Below are 20,537 nucleotides of genomic sequence, written 5' to 3' on the forward strand. Positions count from 1 at the left end.
ACAGAACAAGGCCCCAGGTTAGATTCAAGCACAGTACCTCCTTGCTGCGACAACAGAGCTAACCACATTGCCCTTAAAAGAAAATGAATATTTTCACAATTGCTTAATTTCTTTAGGAGGTCAGCTCAAGCCTCCAAAACATGAGGATTTCTTGATTATATGACTGTAAACATAAAGGTTCCAATCAACCGGCCAACTGGGGCCTTTCAGTGTGGAGTCTGTAGTGTGGTGCCTGTGTGTTTCCTCTGGCAACTCTGACCTCCTCCCACAGTCCAAAGACATTCACATTAGGTTAACTGGTGGTGGTGTTAATGTGAGCCGCTCTGTCTCTGTGTGTGTAAGCCCTGCAAAAGACTGGCAACCTGGATGGATTTGGCCCAGTAGGAATCCCAGTAGAAGATAGGCCCCGCAAATGGCCTAATTTGGTTTGAATAGCCATCTATCCAACAGGGTGACCAAACCCTTTTAAAGTTTGCTTAAAAACACTTGATCTTTAGCGTATTCTGTGTCACACGCATTAAATTGGTGCCATTTGTTCTACGACATAGTTATCTCCAGTAATTTGGGATAATTATTCCATAATAAAACGTGTGTTTGTTTTTCAGCTCTGAAAATGTAATGTTGGCCTCTTCTCCTCCTTCTGAATTCATGAAAGCTCAAAAATGCCTCCCATTGGAAGGACCTGTAACTCACAGTTTTCATACTGTTAACATATAATAACATTGATAAAAAATCATCTGATTCTGATGGGATCACATGGGAACTCTTCTCTGATTAGACTGCTTTTAGACCCGTTTGGAAGGGTCGACAAAAGTGTTGGTACACACCGTAGGTACCTACAACTATCTAGTAACTACTGACTGTAGGCACTCTCAAGTGTGTCAAGATCACTGTAAACTCGAGCTAAACACGTGTACGAAAGCACTGACCACAAGCATTGGAGTAATTTCCCAAACCGGTAGCTAGCATATAACCAAAAGAAGAGCACACTGGCGCCTTTTATTTGTCCTTTAACATTTGCTAGGTCAGCTAACACAGCTAGCCTAACTTATTAAAACTAGCTAACTTATCTATTAAATAGATACTCAACGTGTCGGTTAGACTAGCTGAGTGAACCCATGGCTTACACTTACAGAAAGTCTCTTGTCCTATCCTCACGTTGATCATGATCCACTCCATGATTCCCCCGATACAGAAAAAGATTGGAAGGAACCTGTACGCACCGAGGCGACGTTTCCCCGGGACAATGTTCAGTAAGTCTTTAATGGTTTTACTCCTGTGAAACATCCTGACACACAAACTGTGTCCTAACAAACACTTCCACGGCGCCACAGAGAAACTCTGAAGGTGAACTGTTAAGAAACAGCGTGGGTAAATACGAGCAGCACGTCCTTAGCAAATGTTATGAGAGCAACGGACGTGCTAAGTTGGGTGCGTTAATTTTGTACACTGGCTTATACAAAACGGGCGGAACACTCAAGGATCTACAGACTAACTGAGAGCAGCTCGAGGATTTGAAGGAAAACCAACGCACCCAAGAAGAGTCGTAACATCCGGGTGGTATCGGTGTATGTCAAGTGGTGATATTCTGCTCCTTTATGCATAACATGACAGAAAAATACACAATGGGTGTAATATCTAACTATATATTATTGTTTCCATTGCTTTTTACGCATTCTCTGAAACATTTGAAAACGACCTCCGATTCATACCTGAGAATGAAAATGGACTATTTTTTTAAGTTTGATGTTGAATCTGAATAAATACAAGGCAGGAAATGAATCAGTCTTGTATTTGTAACAAAGAAAAGATGCAGTTACACCTGTACAAAATTACATCGCCTTTTTGTACTAAAGCTTTTGGTCTCACAAACATTGAGAATTAATGCCTAAATTCAAATATTCAGCTGTCTGTTAATGGCAAAAAGCCCCCAAAACATATCCATCACTATCCAGGCACTGCTACAGTCTCTATTTTCATTCACGTCTTTCACTTTTTTGGATTTGAAATCTATAGCTAAGGGGACTGAGGACGGTGTAGGCAAAATATAATTTAAGAGGTGCAGGCTATGACACACGTTTAGTTAATAAAATATTAAAACCTTTTTAAAAAATCTGTGTATAGGCTACACATTTTTACAATTCACGCAATGATAAATTAAAAATATTATTTAAAAAACTGTTCTTTTCTACAAATGTTCATTGACACTCTATCATACCATACACTTACATCATCCCATCTGTGCTTTACCAGATGGGATGATGATTATTATTACTACTATGAAAGTATCACTTGTTATTTATTCTCTTATCACTCATTAACACTCTGTCCTTTTCTGCCTGTTTGCACTAATGCACATACTGATAGTTCTCAACTGTATCTTGTTTTTTTACTGCAAGTCTGCACACATTGTTTCTGTTTGTCTTCCTGTTTCTATCCCTATTGCATTGAGGATGCAAAAGGCACAAGAACTTCCCTCCAGGTTAATGAAGTTCTCATTGTATATTCATAGTAATCTAGTTTTTGGTCAAAACCACAGGGAGCCAGTGGAGAGAAGTAAAAACAACAACAACAGCAACAACAAAATGCCACCTGGTGTAGGCAAAAAATAAAATAAACACAAAACTTAATTTTATGATTATATCTCCTTATATTTTGGACCTGAAAATGTACATCAGACTGGTGAGAAAGACCTAGTTTTTCATGTTTTTAAGGAAATTGTACACTGCAAACCAAAAGAAGTTAGTAGAACTTAAAAGTTGAAGCTTATCACACCTCCAATATTTTGATTACATTTAACTAAAATAAAAGTAAAATGTTTAATAATTAAATTAAAAAATACTTAGCAAATCAACCCAAGTGACAAATAGAGAGGGATGGTTTGGATATGTGCAGAGGTGGGATAGTGGATCTTGAAGATTGAGTTCTAAGGCAGGAGAAAAGAAAGTGGAAAGCAAAAACTTAAGACAACGTGGGCTAATGCTAGAATTCAAAATCTCAGTTTGATGTTCATGATAAAGCTCTTTCATTTGTGAATTTTAAAAATTTCTGCCAAAACTTACCTGTATAGTATTTGGGAAAAAAAATCATCGGTCCAATAAGACTGCTGTCAAGTCTGGCGTAGAATGTGTTGGGCATGCTCTGTTTGAACCCCTTTGAAGGTGGATCACTGAGTGCATTTAAAAAAAAAAATACATATAACCAAAAATAAAAATTTATTTGTTAAACCTTGCATAATGTTAGTGCAGGAAGAGCAACTGATGAAAGACAGACATTTTACTTTTACTCCATTGTCTTTCTCAGAATCTAAACCAATCCAGCTGTTATATCACACTAAAGACTAATGTCATTTATGTTTGGGGTCAAATCAACCCCAGAAATCAAACCCTTCCAAAGAGGTCTGCCAATTAAATTAAAATAAATTAAAATAATATAATTTAATTTTACTAAGTAGCAGGTTCTTGTGAAAGAGTTACATTACTTAATTTAAGTACTTTGAGTATTTGGTTTTACAATGTACATAAAAAGAATATACAATTAAATCAAGATGGCTTGTTTTGTGAAGAAAATCAGTTTTAAAAAATATTTTTGCAAAACTATTGCACCTAATGTTAAACATATACACGCTTTATTATTCAGATGAATCATTGTGTTTCATAGATGTTCTACTGTATTTCCTCCAAATAACAGCTATAGTGACTTTGTACACGACTGCACGGAGCCTTGATGTTAGAACTGACAAATTACATCAGATCTAAACATCAGAGTTAAAATGAGAAACTATGCAAATTTAATGAAATGAAATACACAGATGGGTTTATTTTGGCTGCGATGGCTGGAAACATTACTGGTGATATGAACAGTAATAGTATGGTGTATTTTAAACCGCGCACAGGACATATGTACAATATACATACACAAAACAGTCAGACACATGCAACAACTACTGGGGGCTTCAGAAATAGTACCATACAAGGGGCTAGACCTAAGAGACTAATTTCAAAATCTACTAGAAACTGACCAAGAAGCTACTGAGCTAAATAAGTTATTATTCATATTATTAGTATTATAAAAAGTATACTCCTGACATCTTACAAAAACATTTAGTGATGTGTCTGGAGTCAATAATAATTTTAAATTAACTTCTACAGTTCTATTTTTTTCTACAAATTGTGGCTTAACTTCGTATGAATGCATTTTATTTTTTTTTACTATTAAGGTACTCGGCATAGGCAGACTCAAATCATACCTTCTTTATGACCTCATTTCTAAAGACTTTTTTCTTTTTAAAGCCACCGTTATTCCTATAATAATAATTTACCCACACTATTTTAGTACAGGGACGATTCAATGTCCCTATATGTATAAAATCCCATGTTTCTATGGTAGGCCTTGCACTCTAATAAACATGTGTAAGGATAGCACAGGAAAAGTTGTAGCCCCGAACAGGTGAATAAATCCAAATTCACATCTTCTTTGATTTTTGCTTTCTGGATTTTCCTTTTTTAAAATCATGATTTGCGTAATATAAAAGACAAATCCAGCAGTAGTGTCACCTATAACAATTGTGCTACGTAAACTCAGTCTTCAACTTTATGAGCGGGTCTGCAGAAAGTCCAGTGATGCTCCACCGTGTTCTCATTGGCACGCTCACTCATGTGATGCACGCGTGTGTTCCGAATGGTGAAGCCCTGTTTCATTATGTAGTCCATCAGGTGAACCCTTAGGGACACCTCTTGGTGATAGTCACATGGTCCAAAGGTGAATGACACTTGGCAGTCTCTGGTGTCCATCATGTGTTTGTTCCACTTGGTGAAGTTGTTAGAAATACCTTCTAGCAGGGCATGAACCTTAGTAGTTATGGTTAGCTGCGTGATGATAACAGCAACAGGGTTTGAGTACTTTGACAGTTTCCGAGTGCTGGAAAGCTCCACGACCTGCTCAAAGATGTCAGGAGGGTACAGCGGCTTTGGATCGTTGAGGCACTGGATCAAAGGTTCGATCTGGTAGAAGTCCGCCTCTTTCCTCAGGAGGTCCGTCTCTGTGAAGTCCAAAGGAAGGGTAAGCTCAGATGTCCGCAGGAAGTTCAGGATGTACCGGAAAAGTGTTCCATCCCGGTCGATGAAGTAATTCCCTTGGGAATCGCGGGTTGTAGGGAAATCTCCTCGGAACATGGCTCCCAGCATGGAGTCCGGATAGCGCTGCAGCGTGGATAAACTGGTGGTGTATAGGTGGCCTCCCACGTTCAAGGTAACAGGAGTAGTCATCTAAAAGAAAAGAAAAACCTGTCAAGCTCATGCTATTGGAACTATATAAAAAAAAAAATTACAATGAAAAAAATATGGTAAAACATGAGTGGACACAATACAAGTCACTGAATCTAGAGCCCCCCCCCCCCCCAAAAAAAAAAAAATCAAAAACCTTTTAAACATCAAAGTTGCACAAAATAGTTTCCCACCACACGAAATTTATTTTAAGTATCTTCATAGTTTTATTTTTGAAATACACCAATTTTTATATACTGCAGGAAAAATGAAAATAAATATTATAATGCAAATTTGCAAAAAAAAACAGCATATGCATCAAAATAAACTATTTCCAGCAGTGCAATATGAGTCCTAAGCATCCCAGAAACGACACAAAGTCATAAAGTCAAACATAACTTTTAAAAACACCAGTATAGGCTCATAAGGCCCTGATGGTAAAAAACTACATTTCCGCAAAATGACATCACTTCCGGTTTCGGGCAGGACATGGAGGACATGGATAGTTCACGCTGATGGACATAGGAAGTGTTACAAATAGCTGATCGGATTGGCAAAGCGTGTTTCTGGAATATTATGTTTTTGTTGCTGCAAGTGCTTTTTAATGCAGTTTTTGCAAAGCTATTGTAACCCACATCAGATTTGTGGGTTGTGCTGCTGCATAAGGTTGGAGGTGTAATTTTCCCTCCCCGCCGCTAGGAGGCGAGTATGCCTTGAGATGACTTTCTGTTAGTCAACATTTCCTGTTGTGGAAGCCGTTACTCACGAGGCAACCGTTACTCACGAGGCAACCGTTACTCACGAGGCAACCGTTACTCACGAGGCAACCGTTACTCACGAGGCAACCGCCAAATTAGCTGAAAGATCCTGGATCTGAGATCTGTGAAATACGGCCGTGGGAAGGGATCTCATTACTCTGTTGAATGTGTTAATGTTTAAAGAAGTTGATATATTTTTCTGAGAAATAATTCAAGTTGAAATATCTTAAAAAGAAGAACAGTTAAAAGCAAGCTGTTAAAAGGATAAATATGGGAGAGTGAATCTTATAAGTTTATTTATTCCCAAAAGGGTAAATATAAGGTATATTTTCTGTTGCACTAAGACCTTGTGTGATGTAACTAAAGTTATTTTATGATGGTTGAGACATTGTATAACTAAAATAATTTGTTATACTTGAGCAATACTTGACTGAAAGATGAGTGATGGAAAAGGCATAGATAAAATAGTAATGTATGCACTCTGCACTGTGTGCATAGATTGGTTTTTGACCAGGACTGGATCATTTGAGATCTGAACCCTGTGGGTTCAGTGGCGAGCCAATCCCAAGAGAGTGACTGTCGACGGACCCGAGTGCGGTGTGGCCAGCCGTGGGATCCATCTTCAGCGAACCTCAGGACTATTACTACCTTCCTTGATACAGATAAGACTAACACTTTAAAAATCTACCCGGGTAGTGTTAGAACCAATGGACAGAAACACACACACACACACACACACACACACACAAGGAACTCTAATTTCTCTTTCTAAAGAGAAGTGGACTGAGCAACGGGAGCGGAAGCTCTTTAATTGAAACTCTTTGGAGAATTTCCTTAAAGAGGATGTTGTTTTGATTTTATTTTTGGACCCTTTAATGTGCGTTTGTGCACTGTAGGAAGCCGGCTTTAGACAGGCAGGGTTTGTAAACTTTACAACTTTCAATACAGTTTCTATTCAAATCACATCTTATCTATCATTGTGTGGTTCCTTCTCTGCTGATCCTTTCAAGGCTCCATAGTCTTACCTAGAACTTTCTGATACTGGTCCAAAGTCGTCAAGACAATAATTTAATGCATATCTCATGTTGTTTAATTGTAATACCTGTTACACTATATGTGGAAGGAAACTTTGACTTAGGACAAGCTGATGGCATAAGATGTAAGTACAACGCCTCCGGTTTCATATGCAAAAAAAATTATTGCGCTAGCTTACGTGGTTGCAGTGCTACCGGGATTTAAAAATAGTTACGCAAAACAGAGCGTGCCTGCTCCGACTGGCTTTAAAGGGTTAATGCAGGATTTGCTTTATTAGACTAAACTAGTTTCAGCTAAAGTGGCAACAGAGCAAGTTTATGTGATTATGTGATCCATTGTCAGACACATGTCAGGTTTCTTAGGTGTCTCTTACCCTATGGCCCCAGTCTCCATTATCCATTTGTAGAAGAGTAGCAGCTTGGCCAGAACCAAAATAGAGAGGGAACGAATGAGGATCAGCTCACTTTGATTTCACCTGTGAGAAAACAGTGATATTAACATCAGCTGTAACAAGACTTCATATGCAGAACAAGACGGACACAGTCTTGTTCTAGGTTAAATGAGGTTTTTCAGTACAGACTTAAGCATCTGTGTGCATGCCTTGAGTTATTTGAGTAAGGGTAAGCGTAAATAAACAGACTGTGCAAAAGATTTGAGTGGTGTTATTTTCAATGTGACTTTACCCTCTTACTGTGAAGTCAGCAGCCTGGGATGTTAGTAGATGCTGGGACTCTTGTGATAAGATTTTATTAAATTTGCATTCAGGAACAGGTGGAGCTGAAGCTCTGAACCTTAATCCCAAAGCCAACATGGCATTGAAGTGCTTTGTGTGCTCAGCACAAGTCTGAATTTCTAAGTATGGATTTTATTTAATTTAAAGAAAATAATCTCAAAAGCCACTCTGCATAAACACGAGATGACAGGCTTTTGTTTTAGCCTCCACAGTTACTCATGATAGTTGTCATAAACCTTACTAATCTGGCTGTTCTTCTGGAAATTCTGACATTATTCTTTTTTACATAGTTCTCCAGCTGTACCCAATCAGGGTCAAGAATAACAGAAAAGGGAATATAAGAATACGCTATAAAAACAGTAATGTCCTTAAACCATCATTAAAGTAACAAGATCAACTGGGGATTAAAGAAATACAAATGACAATAACAATGTTACCAGATGTCACTATACAGTATTTCATTGATATTCACTGAGTGTAGTAAAACAATTTGCACTGCTGCGACAGAGGAGGATGTTAGGGTGCAGCAGGGTGATATGGAGGAAGATGACCTGCTGTGGCAACCTCCAAGGGAGGAGCCAAAAAAGGAAGTGCTTATAAACACACACAAACACGCACACACACACACACACACACACACACACACACACATATATATGTATGTGTGTGTATATGTGTGTGTATATGTATGTATGTATTAGGGGTGCAACGATACACAAAATTCACGGTTCGGTTCGATACTTTGGTGTCACGGTTCGATATTTTTTCGATACAAAAAAAATGTTCATGCCTTTTTAATTTGTCATTTATTAAAATTATAAATATATATTTTGACTCAAAAGTACAGTTTTTAAATTTAACCCTAACCCTTGTGCGTGTTTTTTATTTTGACAGCGAATACGCACCTGCGGACCACTTATGTGCAGCCCTGGTTATTTAGCTCATCATATTGCAGCCACAGAAATTCTTTTGTCCATGAAACCATAAAGCTGCACTTTCTTTTTGCCTTATAGTCTGATTTGTCATAACTTCTCCGTTTTGTGGTAAGCTTTTCTTTGGCTGTCACTTCTTCACCCTGACCTGTCTTATTTGGCTCAGCAGAACTAAAATATATATCTGTCTGTGAAGGTTCTCGGTCATCCAGGTCATCGTAGTCAAATATATATCCTGCTGCTTTTACACACGCACTCACATAAGCTCAGCAATTCTCTGCGCGATCAACCTCTCACATGTTTAAGCTGCGGGAGATTTCACTTGTCATGTTTGCATAGTAAGCTAACAATTAATAAGACGATGTCAGAGGAATTGGTGCACAAATTATCATCACTCACAGATCAGTGCTGTCGCTCTCTATACATAGTTCGCATGATTGCAAAGTGAAAGCAAAAAAACAAGCGCAAATTCAAACGCAATTTCAATATGTCACATATTGACAGTGGCTCATCGATGCCAATGACATAATTACCCAGCTACATTTCTGAAAGAATGCAAAAGCATTGACATATATTTTTCCTTCCTACAAAAGCCCGACAGGCAGGGCAGAGATAGATTTTGGTACCCCGACTGAAAAAAATCGCTAGCCCCAGGACGTCAGGCTAGCGATATTGCAAGCCCTGTATCTGATTGAGGAATCACTCATCTTTGGAAAAGAGAGTTTATTACAGAGAAATGTCTCTTTCCAAAATAAAAGCTATACTATCCGCTTCTTCTGGGCTATATTCTCAGCAGCATATTAAACAGCTGTCTAAATGACTCGGCTAAAGTTAGTAGCATGCTTACTTGTTTTTTTTTCTGCTTCCACTTGTCTTTGCACTAGGATGATGTCGGCGTAAATGTGCAGTCATATTCGTTGTGTTCCCACTAGTGCTTTCAGGTTAATCTCGTTGAAATGACCTTAACGCCACAGCACGGCAAATCTCCGTTAACGAGCTACCGCCGATCGCCCCGTGCATGGGGCTAGACGGCCAACACGTTAACTGCGCTAACACACTAGTTCCCACCCATGTAATTGAGCATTGCATGGCACATCCAACATACTGTTTTACTTTAGTCCATGACTCGCTTACCTTCAGGGTCATACGTCACATGAAAACCAAAATAATTCCAAAGGCCAGATCTGAATGAGGGTGGTCCATGGGGGAGGTCCATGTTGTAAGGGGAGCTTAACTTCTGTCTCGCTAGCTTGCCCTGCGCTCTTCCTTCTGACGATGCTGTCTGTGTTGAGCGCTCAGTGAATCTGCGTTCGACTACTCCGCCTAGGCTGCACTGTCGACCCTAGGCGGAGTAGTCGAACGCAGATTCACTGAGCACTCAACACAGACAGCATCGTCAGAAGGAAAGTTGATAAAATAAATTACAAATTTTGTATTGTTCGATACATATGCGTACCGAACCGAAAGCACTGTATCGAACGGTTCGATATCGATACGAATATCGTTGCACCCCTAGTATGTATGTATGTATGTATGTATGTATGTGTGCGTGTTAATTTAAAGGAAATTGCCAATTTAAATAATAAAGCACTACTATCCACTTTCCCAACTTGTGTACCACAAGGAGACACTTAGAGTATCTGCATATTTCTGTATACTTAAAGTAATAAAGCAAGTATAAGTAAGCCAATGTTCTAAGTAAGAGAGTAACTGATGTAAATTATACTCGCAGAATTTGGTTTTATGATCTGAGCTTTCATCTATAGGCAAATAACGTACGCGGTACAGTCCTCATTCTTAATTTCCTTTAAGCAACCCTTAGTACTCCCCATCTCATTTGTTATGCTACTATAATGTGGCTGGTTGCAGAGCAGCAAATACAAGGCTTGGTTCTATCAATTGCTGCTTCCCTGTTTAAATATAAACTTAACATTTCACTTTCAAAGCATGAAAGTCGGGACTAAATAGCAGAAACCACAAAAGCACTCAACTTGAAACTTAAACCTGGCGCAGATAAGCACCCTATATAAAACTGCCCACACAGACCTGTTTTACTTACAACATTTAACTAAGGTGTATTGGTTCACTGCATGCTAGTGAAGCCAGCTAACCAATGTTTCTTTAAAATATCCAGTCGACAGTGCCTTTGCAGTATTTGCTGCCAACTGGCTAACAAGCTGCTACAGCAAGCCCCGAAGTGCATTTTTAAGTTCAGTACCGTTACTACATCACAAACCCAGCTCGGATACACAGAGCTGTGTGGCGTGAAACACAATGAAAGCATACAAGTTAACATACAACCCGCTAATCTAGCTAATTGCTAGCTTCTGGTTAGCAAGCTAACGCAGCTAGCATCCCATTAGCTGCTCCTACTGCTAAGGTTAACGCCAGGGTCTTAGTAGGACCGAGCAGTGAGTGACACATGAGCTAAAACCATGTCTTACCTGCTCTCTTTCGTGCGTACTTGTATGTTTGTTTTTATTCAGCGACAGAAGCCTGTGGTTGGTGTCTAACGGTGCAGCTTGAGAGTCACTGATGTTTACCGCTGGTCGCACTGGGTAACTGTGCTCGGCTCCGGGCTAAACCAAGACTGCGCACACAAGGAGGATCAAGGAAGAGAAGGAGGGAGGTCCTGGTGCAGCTGCAGGCGCCTCTCAGTGAATCACGCTCACACATAAACGCATGGTCGTTTTATTATCGTCATGCAGCTTGTGTTATAACAGAAATGTGATTCATTCACACTGAAGAAATGCAGGAAGCCTTCAATAATTTCTTACTATCTTAATTGTACATTTTTGTGAGGTGTCTGCATCTTCTATACAAAAGCAGGAGCACTTGGAGCATTAGAATAACATGAAACGATGAAAAGTCTTTAGGTCAGGTGGCTTTCTTTGTGCCACTTCTGGCATTTTGCTGCAAGATGATGAACTCCAGAATGAGTCTGGCTGTCCGAGAAGGCCTCTCCATCACCACAGAGTGTCCGCAGTTCTCCAGCAGATCCACTCTGCATTCAGACAAGGTCTCTGCAATCACTGCCGCTCCAGAGACATCCACCACCTGAGCAAATGCAGATGATTACCAGTATGTCTATGACAGGGATGCCAAACTAACTTTGCACTGCTCACTTTGATCTTAAGTGGTGTGGACCAGTGAAACTCTTCTTTTTGTCAGTGTAAAGAAGTTTATCTATGAATTTAATCGAAGAGGAAAAATAGTGGGAAAAAGGAACTTCTCTGTTATTTCATTTTTTTTTAATTTGTTACCTATTTACTTTGGTGAAGTATAAATGGCCATGGGGGAAGTCTTTATCAGTAGCCAAAGCTGTAAAACGTATAAAAATGCAATTCAATTTACGACCTTCATATTTCCCAAAGCCGTCCAGTGGGCCAGACTGAAGTCTTTCTCAGCCCAAATCTGGTACCCGAGCTTTATGTTTGACACCCCTGCTCTATAAAGTTTCTCTTTAATAGAAAGCCTGAGCCACCACTTTCAGTGTACAGCACGTGTGCACCTGGAATATGAATCTTCAGATTAGTTTAGACGCAAAACCTGCTGTGTAATCATTTATGTACTTGGAGTCATTGTGTTAGTTTACCTGGTCTTGTTTGCCCCATATCACTTGTAAAGGTGTGGTTATTAGATGCAAGTGGTCCTGTAAGGCGTATCTTGATTTCTCACCTACAATCTCCATAAAAACTAAAGAAAAAGAGAATTTACTGGAATTTTTCCACTAAACTGGAAAATACTGAAATATTTCAATACAAAGTGAACTGACCCTCTTGGTAAAATGTGTTGTGAGGCTCTCGGACATCTACCAGGCCTTGAAGGATCTAATCAGCGAAAAAGTAGCTTTAACAAAAAGTTCACAAAATAAGCCAAGCTTCGAATAACAAAGCAATTCAGTAAGACGATTACTACTCTGTATTTGTTATTTTTATAGTCTACATCATGATTGCAAATTATTAGCGCATAAAACAAAACAAAAAAAATGTATACTTGAAATTAAGGCCTGACCTGCTGAGGAATTTTAAAGCGAACATGGGAGCACAGTTTGAACATATCCTCCATCTCCTCGGGTGTAGTGGGGATCAGCGGGATGTTCAGGGTGTAATTGCTGTGTTCCAGGTCCTGCACATGATTGTCAAACTTGGTCTCACATGGATGTCTTATTCCTGCAGAATAAAATGATGATTTTGGACACAAAGTTAATTTCATGCTCTGTATTAATCGGTTTGCTATTAAAAAGGCACTATTTAATCTCCAGAGAGCCCCCGTCCTCATATGGGGACAATAAATTGTGGCTTTCCTGCACCTTATCCTTTACTCTGTTCAATAATGTGATTTATATTTTGCTAAACAGTGTCTTTATCGTGTCTTGGCATAAAATAAACCCAGTCCCAATCATTTAATGTTGCGCCCTGGGAAAATTAATTGCATAATGGGTCCAATTACAGATCCAGTCTTAGGTGGAATGTAGGGTTTATATTAGTAATTAAATATTATGTCTAGCTGAACATATTTTTTTGTCATGAAAAAAAAAGTAACAAACTAAGCAACCTTCACACTTTCAGAGCCCATATGCTGCAGAATGAGTGCTCACTTGGCCAACCAGTTGAACAGCATTTCTCAGTGGCACTACTGGTTAGCCTGACCCATATCCACCCCCACCCCCACCCCCACCTTCCCACACACACACACACACACACACACACACACACACACACACACACACACACACACACACGTTCCTCCTTAGGATAAACGGAAAACCACCATAAAAGAAACACTTTGTACATTTTAAATAGTCTCCCTCATGTAAATACACTGACGTTGTCAATATCTTGGTTTTTCATACATTGCATTGTTCATATTCGGCTAACAGTGAAATGTGTTTAATAAATAAACTTACATTAAAGTTCATACTCACTTGTGTTGAGTAATTGTGAAAACAGCATTAAGTTAAATCCACATATATCTGGCATGTCAGGATGTGTCTTTATGATGTTGAATTATGTTAATTTTATTAGCCATTTTGTCAAACTTTTAAAATATAGTATGGTATTACACTACCTCTATTTTGAACAAGAAAATGAATAAAACTAACTGTATTTTGTTAACCCACTGATTCTAAAAACTTTGGATTTTCTGTTTCTACATCTTATACATCTTAGGACCCTACTCTATTTCCATTTGATCACAGAGGTGAAGTCCTTAGTTGGAGCTCTTCCTACATCTAACTTCTTTTTCTGTTTTTTTGGTAAGTTCCTTCATTTCTTTCTATCTGTCTATTAAGAAATGTGAGTGCCTGTTTAAAGTTAAAATATTCACTCTTTCCTGCATCCAGCCTCTCTTTGGACAAAGCACAAAGGGCTCATTGATGATGGTTTACACAGGAACACACAAAAGTGTGTTTCCATGACTTCAGAGGACAGTGTACTGACTTTCATTTCCTAAAGAATTACCACAACTCTAAGCACTGATTGCCGAAACAAGTCTTCCCTCTAAAACGTACTCCCTTTTTCTCACCATATTAGAACTGAACCCCACAAAGTGACCTTGACAGCAGACAGATTTCATCACAGCATAGTACGATTGGGCTCACGCATACACAGACACACAAACACACTGACTGACCATCTGGACAGATGAGAGTCATGCTACAGATTTCTGAGGGATAGCAGGCTGCGTAAACCCCGGCTACATTTCCCCCCATGCCGGTTCCAACCAGATGGAACTGTTTCCTGTTTAAGCGGATGGTTTCCACAAACTGAGAAGAACAAAAGACAAAAACAGAGTTTTACTGGAATGATTTAGGCACCTGACAAACACACCAACATATTTTAAAAACTATCTATTGGGTGTACCTGATGGATTCTTTTGACCTGCCCCTGAATGGAATAATCATCTATGTTGGTGCGTGTTGTGCCCTCATGGCCAGGCATGTCCACACACATAATGTGCAGATGTTTTGGCAGATACTGGAGCAGCAGAAGACAAAAAAGAACGCTTAATGTCATTAATATGAGAAATGCATTCAAGCCAAGAAAGGGTGTTTTAAGAAGAATTTCATAAACAGCACAATATGTATTTATGAAATCATTTCTAATTAATGTTTAAATTGAAATAAATTCCAGTCTTTCTCTTGGATCGTGTGACTGATGGAGCATAACTCTACTGGATAAATGTCTGACTAAAAGCATACATTCAGCCTTTCTTTGACAAAAAGTTTGAGTGTTAGCTAGTTTTAAGCTGAGTGTTAGCCCCATGAGCTATTGGGAAGTAAAATGTGATGTCTAGTGTCAGCCAAACCTTGACAACAGTGAGCCATGTGTCTTTGTGAGCAGAGAAGCCATGCAGCATTAAGATCGAAGGTCTCATTCCAGGCTTTCCTCTGTAGGAGTAACAAAAGCGATAACCACCACAATCCGCATAGCCCACCTGCAGGCCCAGAGTCCTCCTCCAGTACCTGAAAACAAGCAGGTACCATATCTGAGCTACAAAGACTTACATGCAAATTCAAATCTGGGCTTTCTTCGCTGAAATGCTTTAAAGGATTAATGATGAGGCAGATTCTTTTTCTTGGATAGTCACAGCAACTAAGACACAAGAAATATCATTAAACAAAGTATGCTAGGTAACCAATGCCACAGTTTTCAACAATGTCATTGATAAATGAATATTATCTTTAGAGCACCTTTCCAAATTAGAAACCACAAAGCGCATGACAAGAAAGGGCAAAGAAAATCCAGGTACACTATACAATATGTACATACACCACTTTGTTAGGCACACTTGTATAACTGCTTATTAACACAAATATCTAATCAGCCATCACAGGGTGAGATGCGAAAGCTCAAACCGTACATCAGAATGGAGCAGAACGGTGATTAAGTGACTTTGAGAGAATGGTCAGAAAGAGAAACTATCCAATGAGCAGCATTTGTCTGGGTGGAAATTTCCTGTTGATGTCAGAGGAGAATGGCCAGACAGCTTTGAACTAATAGGAAGGCAAAAAAAAAAACCAACAACCCTAAAATAACCACTTGTTTCAACCAGAGTATCTTTGAACATTCAGCAGGCCAAACCTTGAAGCAAATGGGCTACAACAGCAGAAGATCCCATTGAGTGCCATTTCTGTCAGCTAAGGACAGAAAAATCACACAAGCTCACCAAAACTGGACAATAGAAAATTGCCCACTTTGATGAGTCTCCATTTCTGATGTGACATTCAGAGTGTATGGTCAGAATTTGGCATAAACAAGATGAAAGCATGGATCCATCCTGCCTTGTACTAATAGTTCAGGCTGCTAGTTGTGCAGTGGTGTGGGGAATATTTTCTTGGCACACTTGGTACCAGTTGAGCATTGTTCTAAATATTGCTACCTATTTGAGTATTGTTGCCATGACTATCCCTTTATGGCCACAGTGTACTCATCTTCTTATAGCTTCAATATAATGCACCATGTCACTAAGCTAGAATCAGGCTCCAATTACAATGAGTTCACTATACTCAAATGACTCAGTCCCCACATCCCAGTCCAATAGAGCCCCAGTGAGTGGGGTAATGGAAGCCAGCAAATCTGCTGTAACTATGTGATGCCATCATGTCAATATGGACCAAAATCTTTCAAGGATGTTTCCAGCATCATGTTAAATCTATGCCACAAAGAATCAAGGCAGTTCTAAAGGCAAAAAGGGGGTCCAGCCCAGTACTAGCAAGGTGTACCTAACAAAGTGGCTGTTGAGTGTAAATCATAGATTCAATCAGATAGAAACATCAATAATGTGATTAAACCTCATCCTGGATTAAGTTAGCATTCCAAACCAAACATTCTGACTGACACATAAAAATATATCATAGAATAGTATAAAATATAAATTGAAGCACAGCACAAGAAAGTCATCTACATTACCAGTAATACACTTTAATTAATGCAGAGGGCCAGAGAAGAAAGGAAGCCAGAAAGGCCAGGATGGGAATAGCCAGTGTTCCTCCAGCAATAATACACAGGTTCACCACATCCAGATCAGCTGCCATGGCTCAACTGAAAATAAATGAACACAAACTCACGCATTGTCCTTCTGGGGAGAAATCTGTTAAATAAATTCCACATAATTTCCATATTTAGTTAAGACTATAAATAAAGGGATGTCTTTAGGATGTGCATGTGCACAAAATAACATGATACAAGCTGTAAAATAACTAAAGCGCGCTTCTATAACAAAACACACATGCTAAAAAAAACTGTAAAAACTTACCTTTGAGATGATTTCCCCTCCTTTCTTCTATCTCAGGCGGGAGCATCAAAAGTGATTTTGTTAAATAGGTGCACAGCATGCACACTCTACAACATTTATTTCTGCTATTTTTATGTGCAGAAAGTATCAGTGGTTAACTAATATTTCTAAAATGAAAAGCGCCTGTTGCAGAGGGCAGTTATTCGTTTCAGATTATGCCTGCTCTGAATAAACTCATTGATTCTCATCGTCGGGGTAAAATAGGCCACTCCATCATTGGGTCGATCATTTAAAGTGAACACAGGCCAAGCTTTGTGCAGACAAGATAAATTGGGGTTCTGAATCAGACTTTAAATACTGAAAAAAAATTTTTTTAGTGTGTATGACAGACCTGTCTTACTTCCATCTGGGACGAATCCCAGAAATAAATGTGCACTTTCATAAAAGGTGCCTCGTTTGGTCAGATGCAGTGGCACTCACTATTTTTTACTGACACGGTTAGTCTGAGAGTGGAGGCTGAGGAAGGCCAGTCCAAACAGCCACATCAAATTACAAGCTGAAGCTTAAGGCTAAAACTAACCACTGGGTGTCATTATAGAGGCAGACTGTTTCCTGCAGTGTGTGGTAAAGTTTCAAGGGTCCTTTGCACAGGGTGTCGTGAGGACCTAACTTTAAGATGTCGTCACTTCCAGTTCAGTGGGGATTGAGGCTTTTAGGGAATTGGATACAGATTTCATTTGCAGATGTGAGCGACAGAATATCACATCTTTGCAGACATGCTGCCCTACTGCATTGATGCTGACTCATCAGACTTCCCCCAGTGCTGTGTACATTTCTATATTTATTTTTCTATATTTATCCAATGCATAGAGATGTGTCAAAAATATATACAGATAAAAACATGAAGCAGAAAAATAAATCATAACCCTAAAAATTAAAACTACATTTTCCAGTTATTTTCAACTAGATTAAATCTGCTCAACTAAACTTTGCAAAGTAACACTGGGTGTGATTCTGATTTAGAATTAATCAGCAGTGTTTTTCTGTTTATCACCTTGTGTGCATCAGTCCAATCAGAGTCTAAAGGTCTGTAAAGCACACAGTACTGACAACTGTTAAATAAACAGCTGATAACTGCTGTTGGGAAAGTGACGTTCAGCTTCTGAGATCTGCTAAAAACGCCCGAGCTGTTCATTATACTGTGATTTTAGTAAACTGGTTTAATCATTGTGGTTATTCACAAACGATGTCAAAATTTAAACTGAACCCAATACAAAACAAGGATTACAGAGTAAAAAGGCTGAAGTTCACAGATGCCACTCTGCTGCATCTCTGGTCCACTACAGATGACCTACATGCAAAGTAGAGCAGAACAAATGGACACGGCAATGCTGCAGAGGGGCTCGCCTTGCATGGGAATGATTCTCATATTTGAGTGTATATAGGATGGAGGGGATGCTCCCAGTCTGCTCGCTTTGACTACATCACGTTAGCCGTCGTATTATGTCCTGAGAGGAATACTTGGTGGAGCAAAGCTGGCAGAACAAAAAAAAAGAAAAGCAATGTAGCGACACAAAAACGTGTCACGATGACACATTCACACAGGTCAGCTGTTTTGCTGGGAACAACGACCTCATTGTGAAATTTTAAATTTGCCAATAGGATCGTGTTGAGAAACACTCGGCCTCATCCTTAAAGAGTAACTGTGAGTGTTTGGGTTGCTTTAAGGGAGTTGCTGCAGTGAGTGTTTGTCTCCCAGCAGAAAGACAACCACACAGGCATGGATCGATTAGTGAAGGAGCTTAAAAGACCAAGAATCCCTTCATTTGAGCCTCAGTTCAGAAGTGATCAGTAACATTTCTTCATGGAAAATAAACAACTACTAGAAATCGTAAAATTATTCATTGGAAGAAAATAACTAATGGGGTTGTCTGACTATTTTAGAAGAGTATCTTTTGCGTACATTTTCTGCTTGTATGGTTTTGTGTCACGCTTCCATGATACAATTCAATAAAGTTGGAAGGAAAAAAAAAAGAAAAAGTCAAAATCAAAGCAGCAGAGACTGCAAGGTCTGTACTCTGATGCTGAAGGTCCATCTGGTCACAATTTCTGGAACAGTTTGTTTGTGGTGGCAACCTTGTTTAACCCTGATGTGCTCCAACTTTGCATTCTAGGATGTGGAGGAATTAAACTCAACAGAATCAATGGTCTCACCTGGACTAGCATCACACCTTCATTTGAGCCTTCTGTGTTTATCATTTCTACGATAGACACATCTAACTAAAGAGCAGAGTGAAGGTTCTCCCGCGGTTTTCTTACATGTACTTTGGCTTACATTTCCCCCTCCCTCTTTCAAAGGAAATGAAACTGATGAGAAATACAACAAGTTCCCCCACTCTGCATCTGATTCATATCAGAGCAAACTGACTATATGTTTGGAAATGCCCTTAGCCGTAAAGGATTAACCCTTTAAATACAGTTTATGACACAACCTGTGTTGCAGCTATGTAGTGTTCAGTTGAAGCAGAGATAATCCTGTTGACATCACCAGGTATATTTTGCCAAAAAGTGGCGAATAAGCTGAAACTCTAATTTAAAAGAAAAAAACAAACAAAAACATAAATGTTTTTCAAAAAAAGAAGTGAAAAAAGTGAAATCTATTAGCTCTGGGAGAATCAGGCATAGTTTGTCCTGTTTTCCAGGATTGTCTAATCCATTTAATCCTATGATCATGACAGCCTATACAATGCAGGACTAGTTATAAATGAGATGACCTATGTACAAGGATTTTTGTCTTAATTCCCACATTGATACCAGCTTTTGCTTTGCTTGTTGAAAAACAGGATGACGTTCAAGCTGATCAGTCTCGTCTGCCACTCTACGCCTCTATGCAAATAGAAGGTAAATTGCAGGTTTACCTTCTATACAAGGTCAACAAGGCCTGTCTACATGTTGACTTTACAACAGCACATGCTTTTCAGGTGATACACACCTTTTACCTAACAAAACATTACTCTCAGCATTAACCATTTTCTTTAAATGTCAACTGCAACACATAGTGTGATAGAAAAGGGAGGGAAAAACAGCAGATATGAGACCAAACTTAACCCTTCCTGGATGACAGGAGCGATATCAATATTCTAAAATGCTACAGAAAAGATATGACCTCCGGCAATTTGTCTACATGAAGACAATGGATGAATGAACGGATGGATGAAGATAATGGTTATTTAGGAGAAACAGAAGCCACCCTCTACTGTCTTCAGAATGAATTCCCTGTTGCATAGATTCAACAAGGTTCTGTAAATATTAGTCAGAGATTATGGTCCATATTTGAGTACAAAATTGAGTACAGTGAACTCATCGCAATGTTCAAGAAACAAGTTTGACATGATCTGAGCTTTGTGACATGGCATGTTACCTTGCTACAGGCAACCATCAGAAGATGGGTACAGTGTGGTAATCAAGTGGTGGCCAACAACAATATTCAGGTAGTTTGTAGTTTAAATAATGAGCTATTACACCACTACCACCAATCTCAACTACTTGTACAAGACACGGTGGATTGATGCTTTCA

At 39.1% G+C, this 20,537-nt stretch overlaps 2 protein-coding genes across 4 annotated transcripts; both read right to left on the bottom strand.

Annotated features, from left to right (window-relative positions):
• Window positions 1-3,198: 3,198 nt before the first annotated feature.
• On the bottom strand, window positions 3,199-11,336 carry kctd6b (potassium channel tetramerization domain containing 6b). Of its 3 annotated transcripts, none has more exons than XM_026154856.2 (3): window positions 11,167-11,336; window positions 7,431-7,532; window positions 3,199-5,267 (listed from the first exon to the last, which is right to left on the bottom strand). In XM_026154856.2, the coding sequence occupies exons 2-3, from the start codon at window positions 7,455-7,457 to the stop codon at window positions 4,581-4,583; spliced, it is 714 nt and encodes a 237-aa protein (XP_026010641.1). In that variant the 5' UTR covers window positions 7,458-7,532; window positions 11,167-11,336; the 3' UTR covers window positions 3,199-4,580. The 3 variants fall into 3 exon arrangements, with proteins under 3 accessions (XP_026010641.1, XP_080150515.1, XP_080150516.1); XM_080294389.1 differs by lacking the exon at window positions 11,167-11,336 and adding an exon at window positions 9,857-10,011; XM_080294390.1 differs by lacking the exon at window positions 7,431-7,532 and having other exon boundaries at window positions 11,167-11,311.
• Window positions 11,337-11,397: 61 nt separating this feature from the next.
• abhd6b (abhydrolase domain containing 6, acylglycerol lipase b) lies at window positions 11,398-19,867 on the bottom strand. Its single transcript, XM_026154855.2, has 9 exons — window positions 16,982-19,867; window positions 16,636-16,767; window positions 15,032-15,188; window positions 14,587-14,700; window positions 14,357-14,489; window positions 12,737-12,894; window positions 12,498-12,552; window positions 12,318-12,418; window positions 11,398-11,779 (listed from the first exon to the last, which is right to left on the bottom strand). Exons 2-9 carry the CDS (start codon window positions 16,758-16,760, stop codon window positions 11,600-11,602), a joined length of 1,023 nt encoding a protein of 340 aa, XP_026010640.1. The 5' UTR covers window positions 16,761-16,767; window positions 16,982-19,867; the 3' UTR covers window positions 11,398-11,599.
• Window positions 19,868-20,537: the final 670 nt, after the last annotated feature.

Source organism: Astatotilapia calliptera, chromosome 20 (genome assembly GCF_964374335.1).
Source record: "Astatotilapia calliptera chromosome 20, fAstCal68.1, whole genome shotgun sequence".
Classification (NCBI taxonomy): domain Eukaryota; kingdom Metazoa; phylum Chordata; class Actinopteri; order Cichliformes; family Cichlidae; genus Astatotilapia; species Astatotilapia calliptera.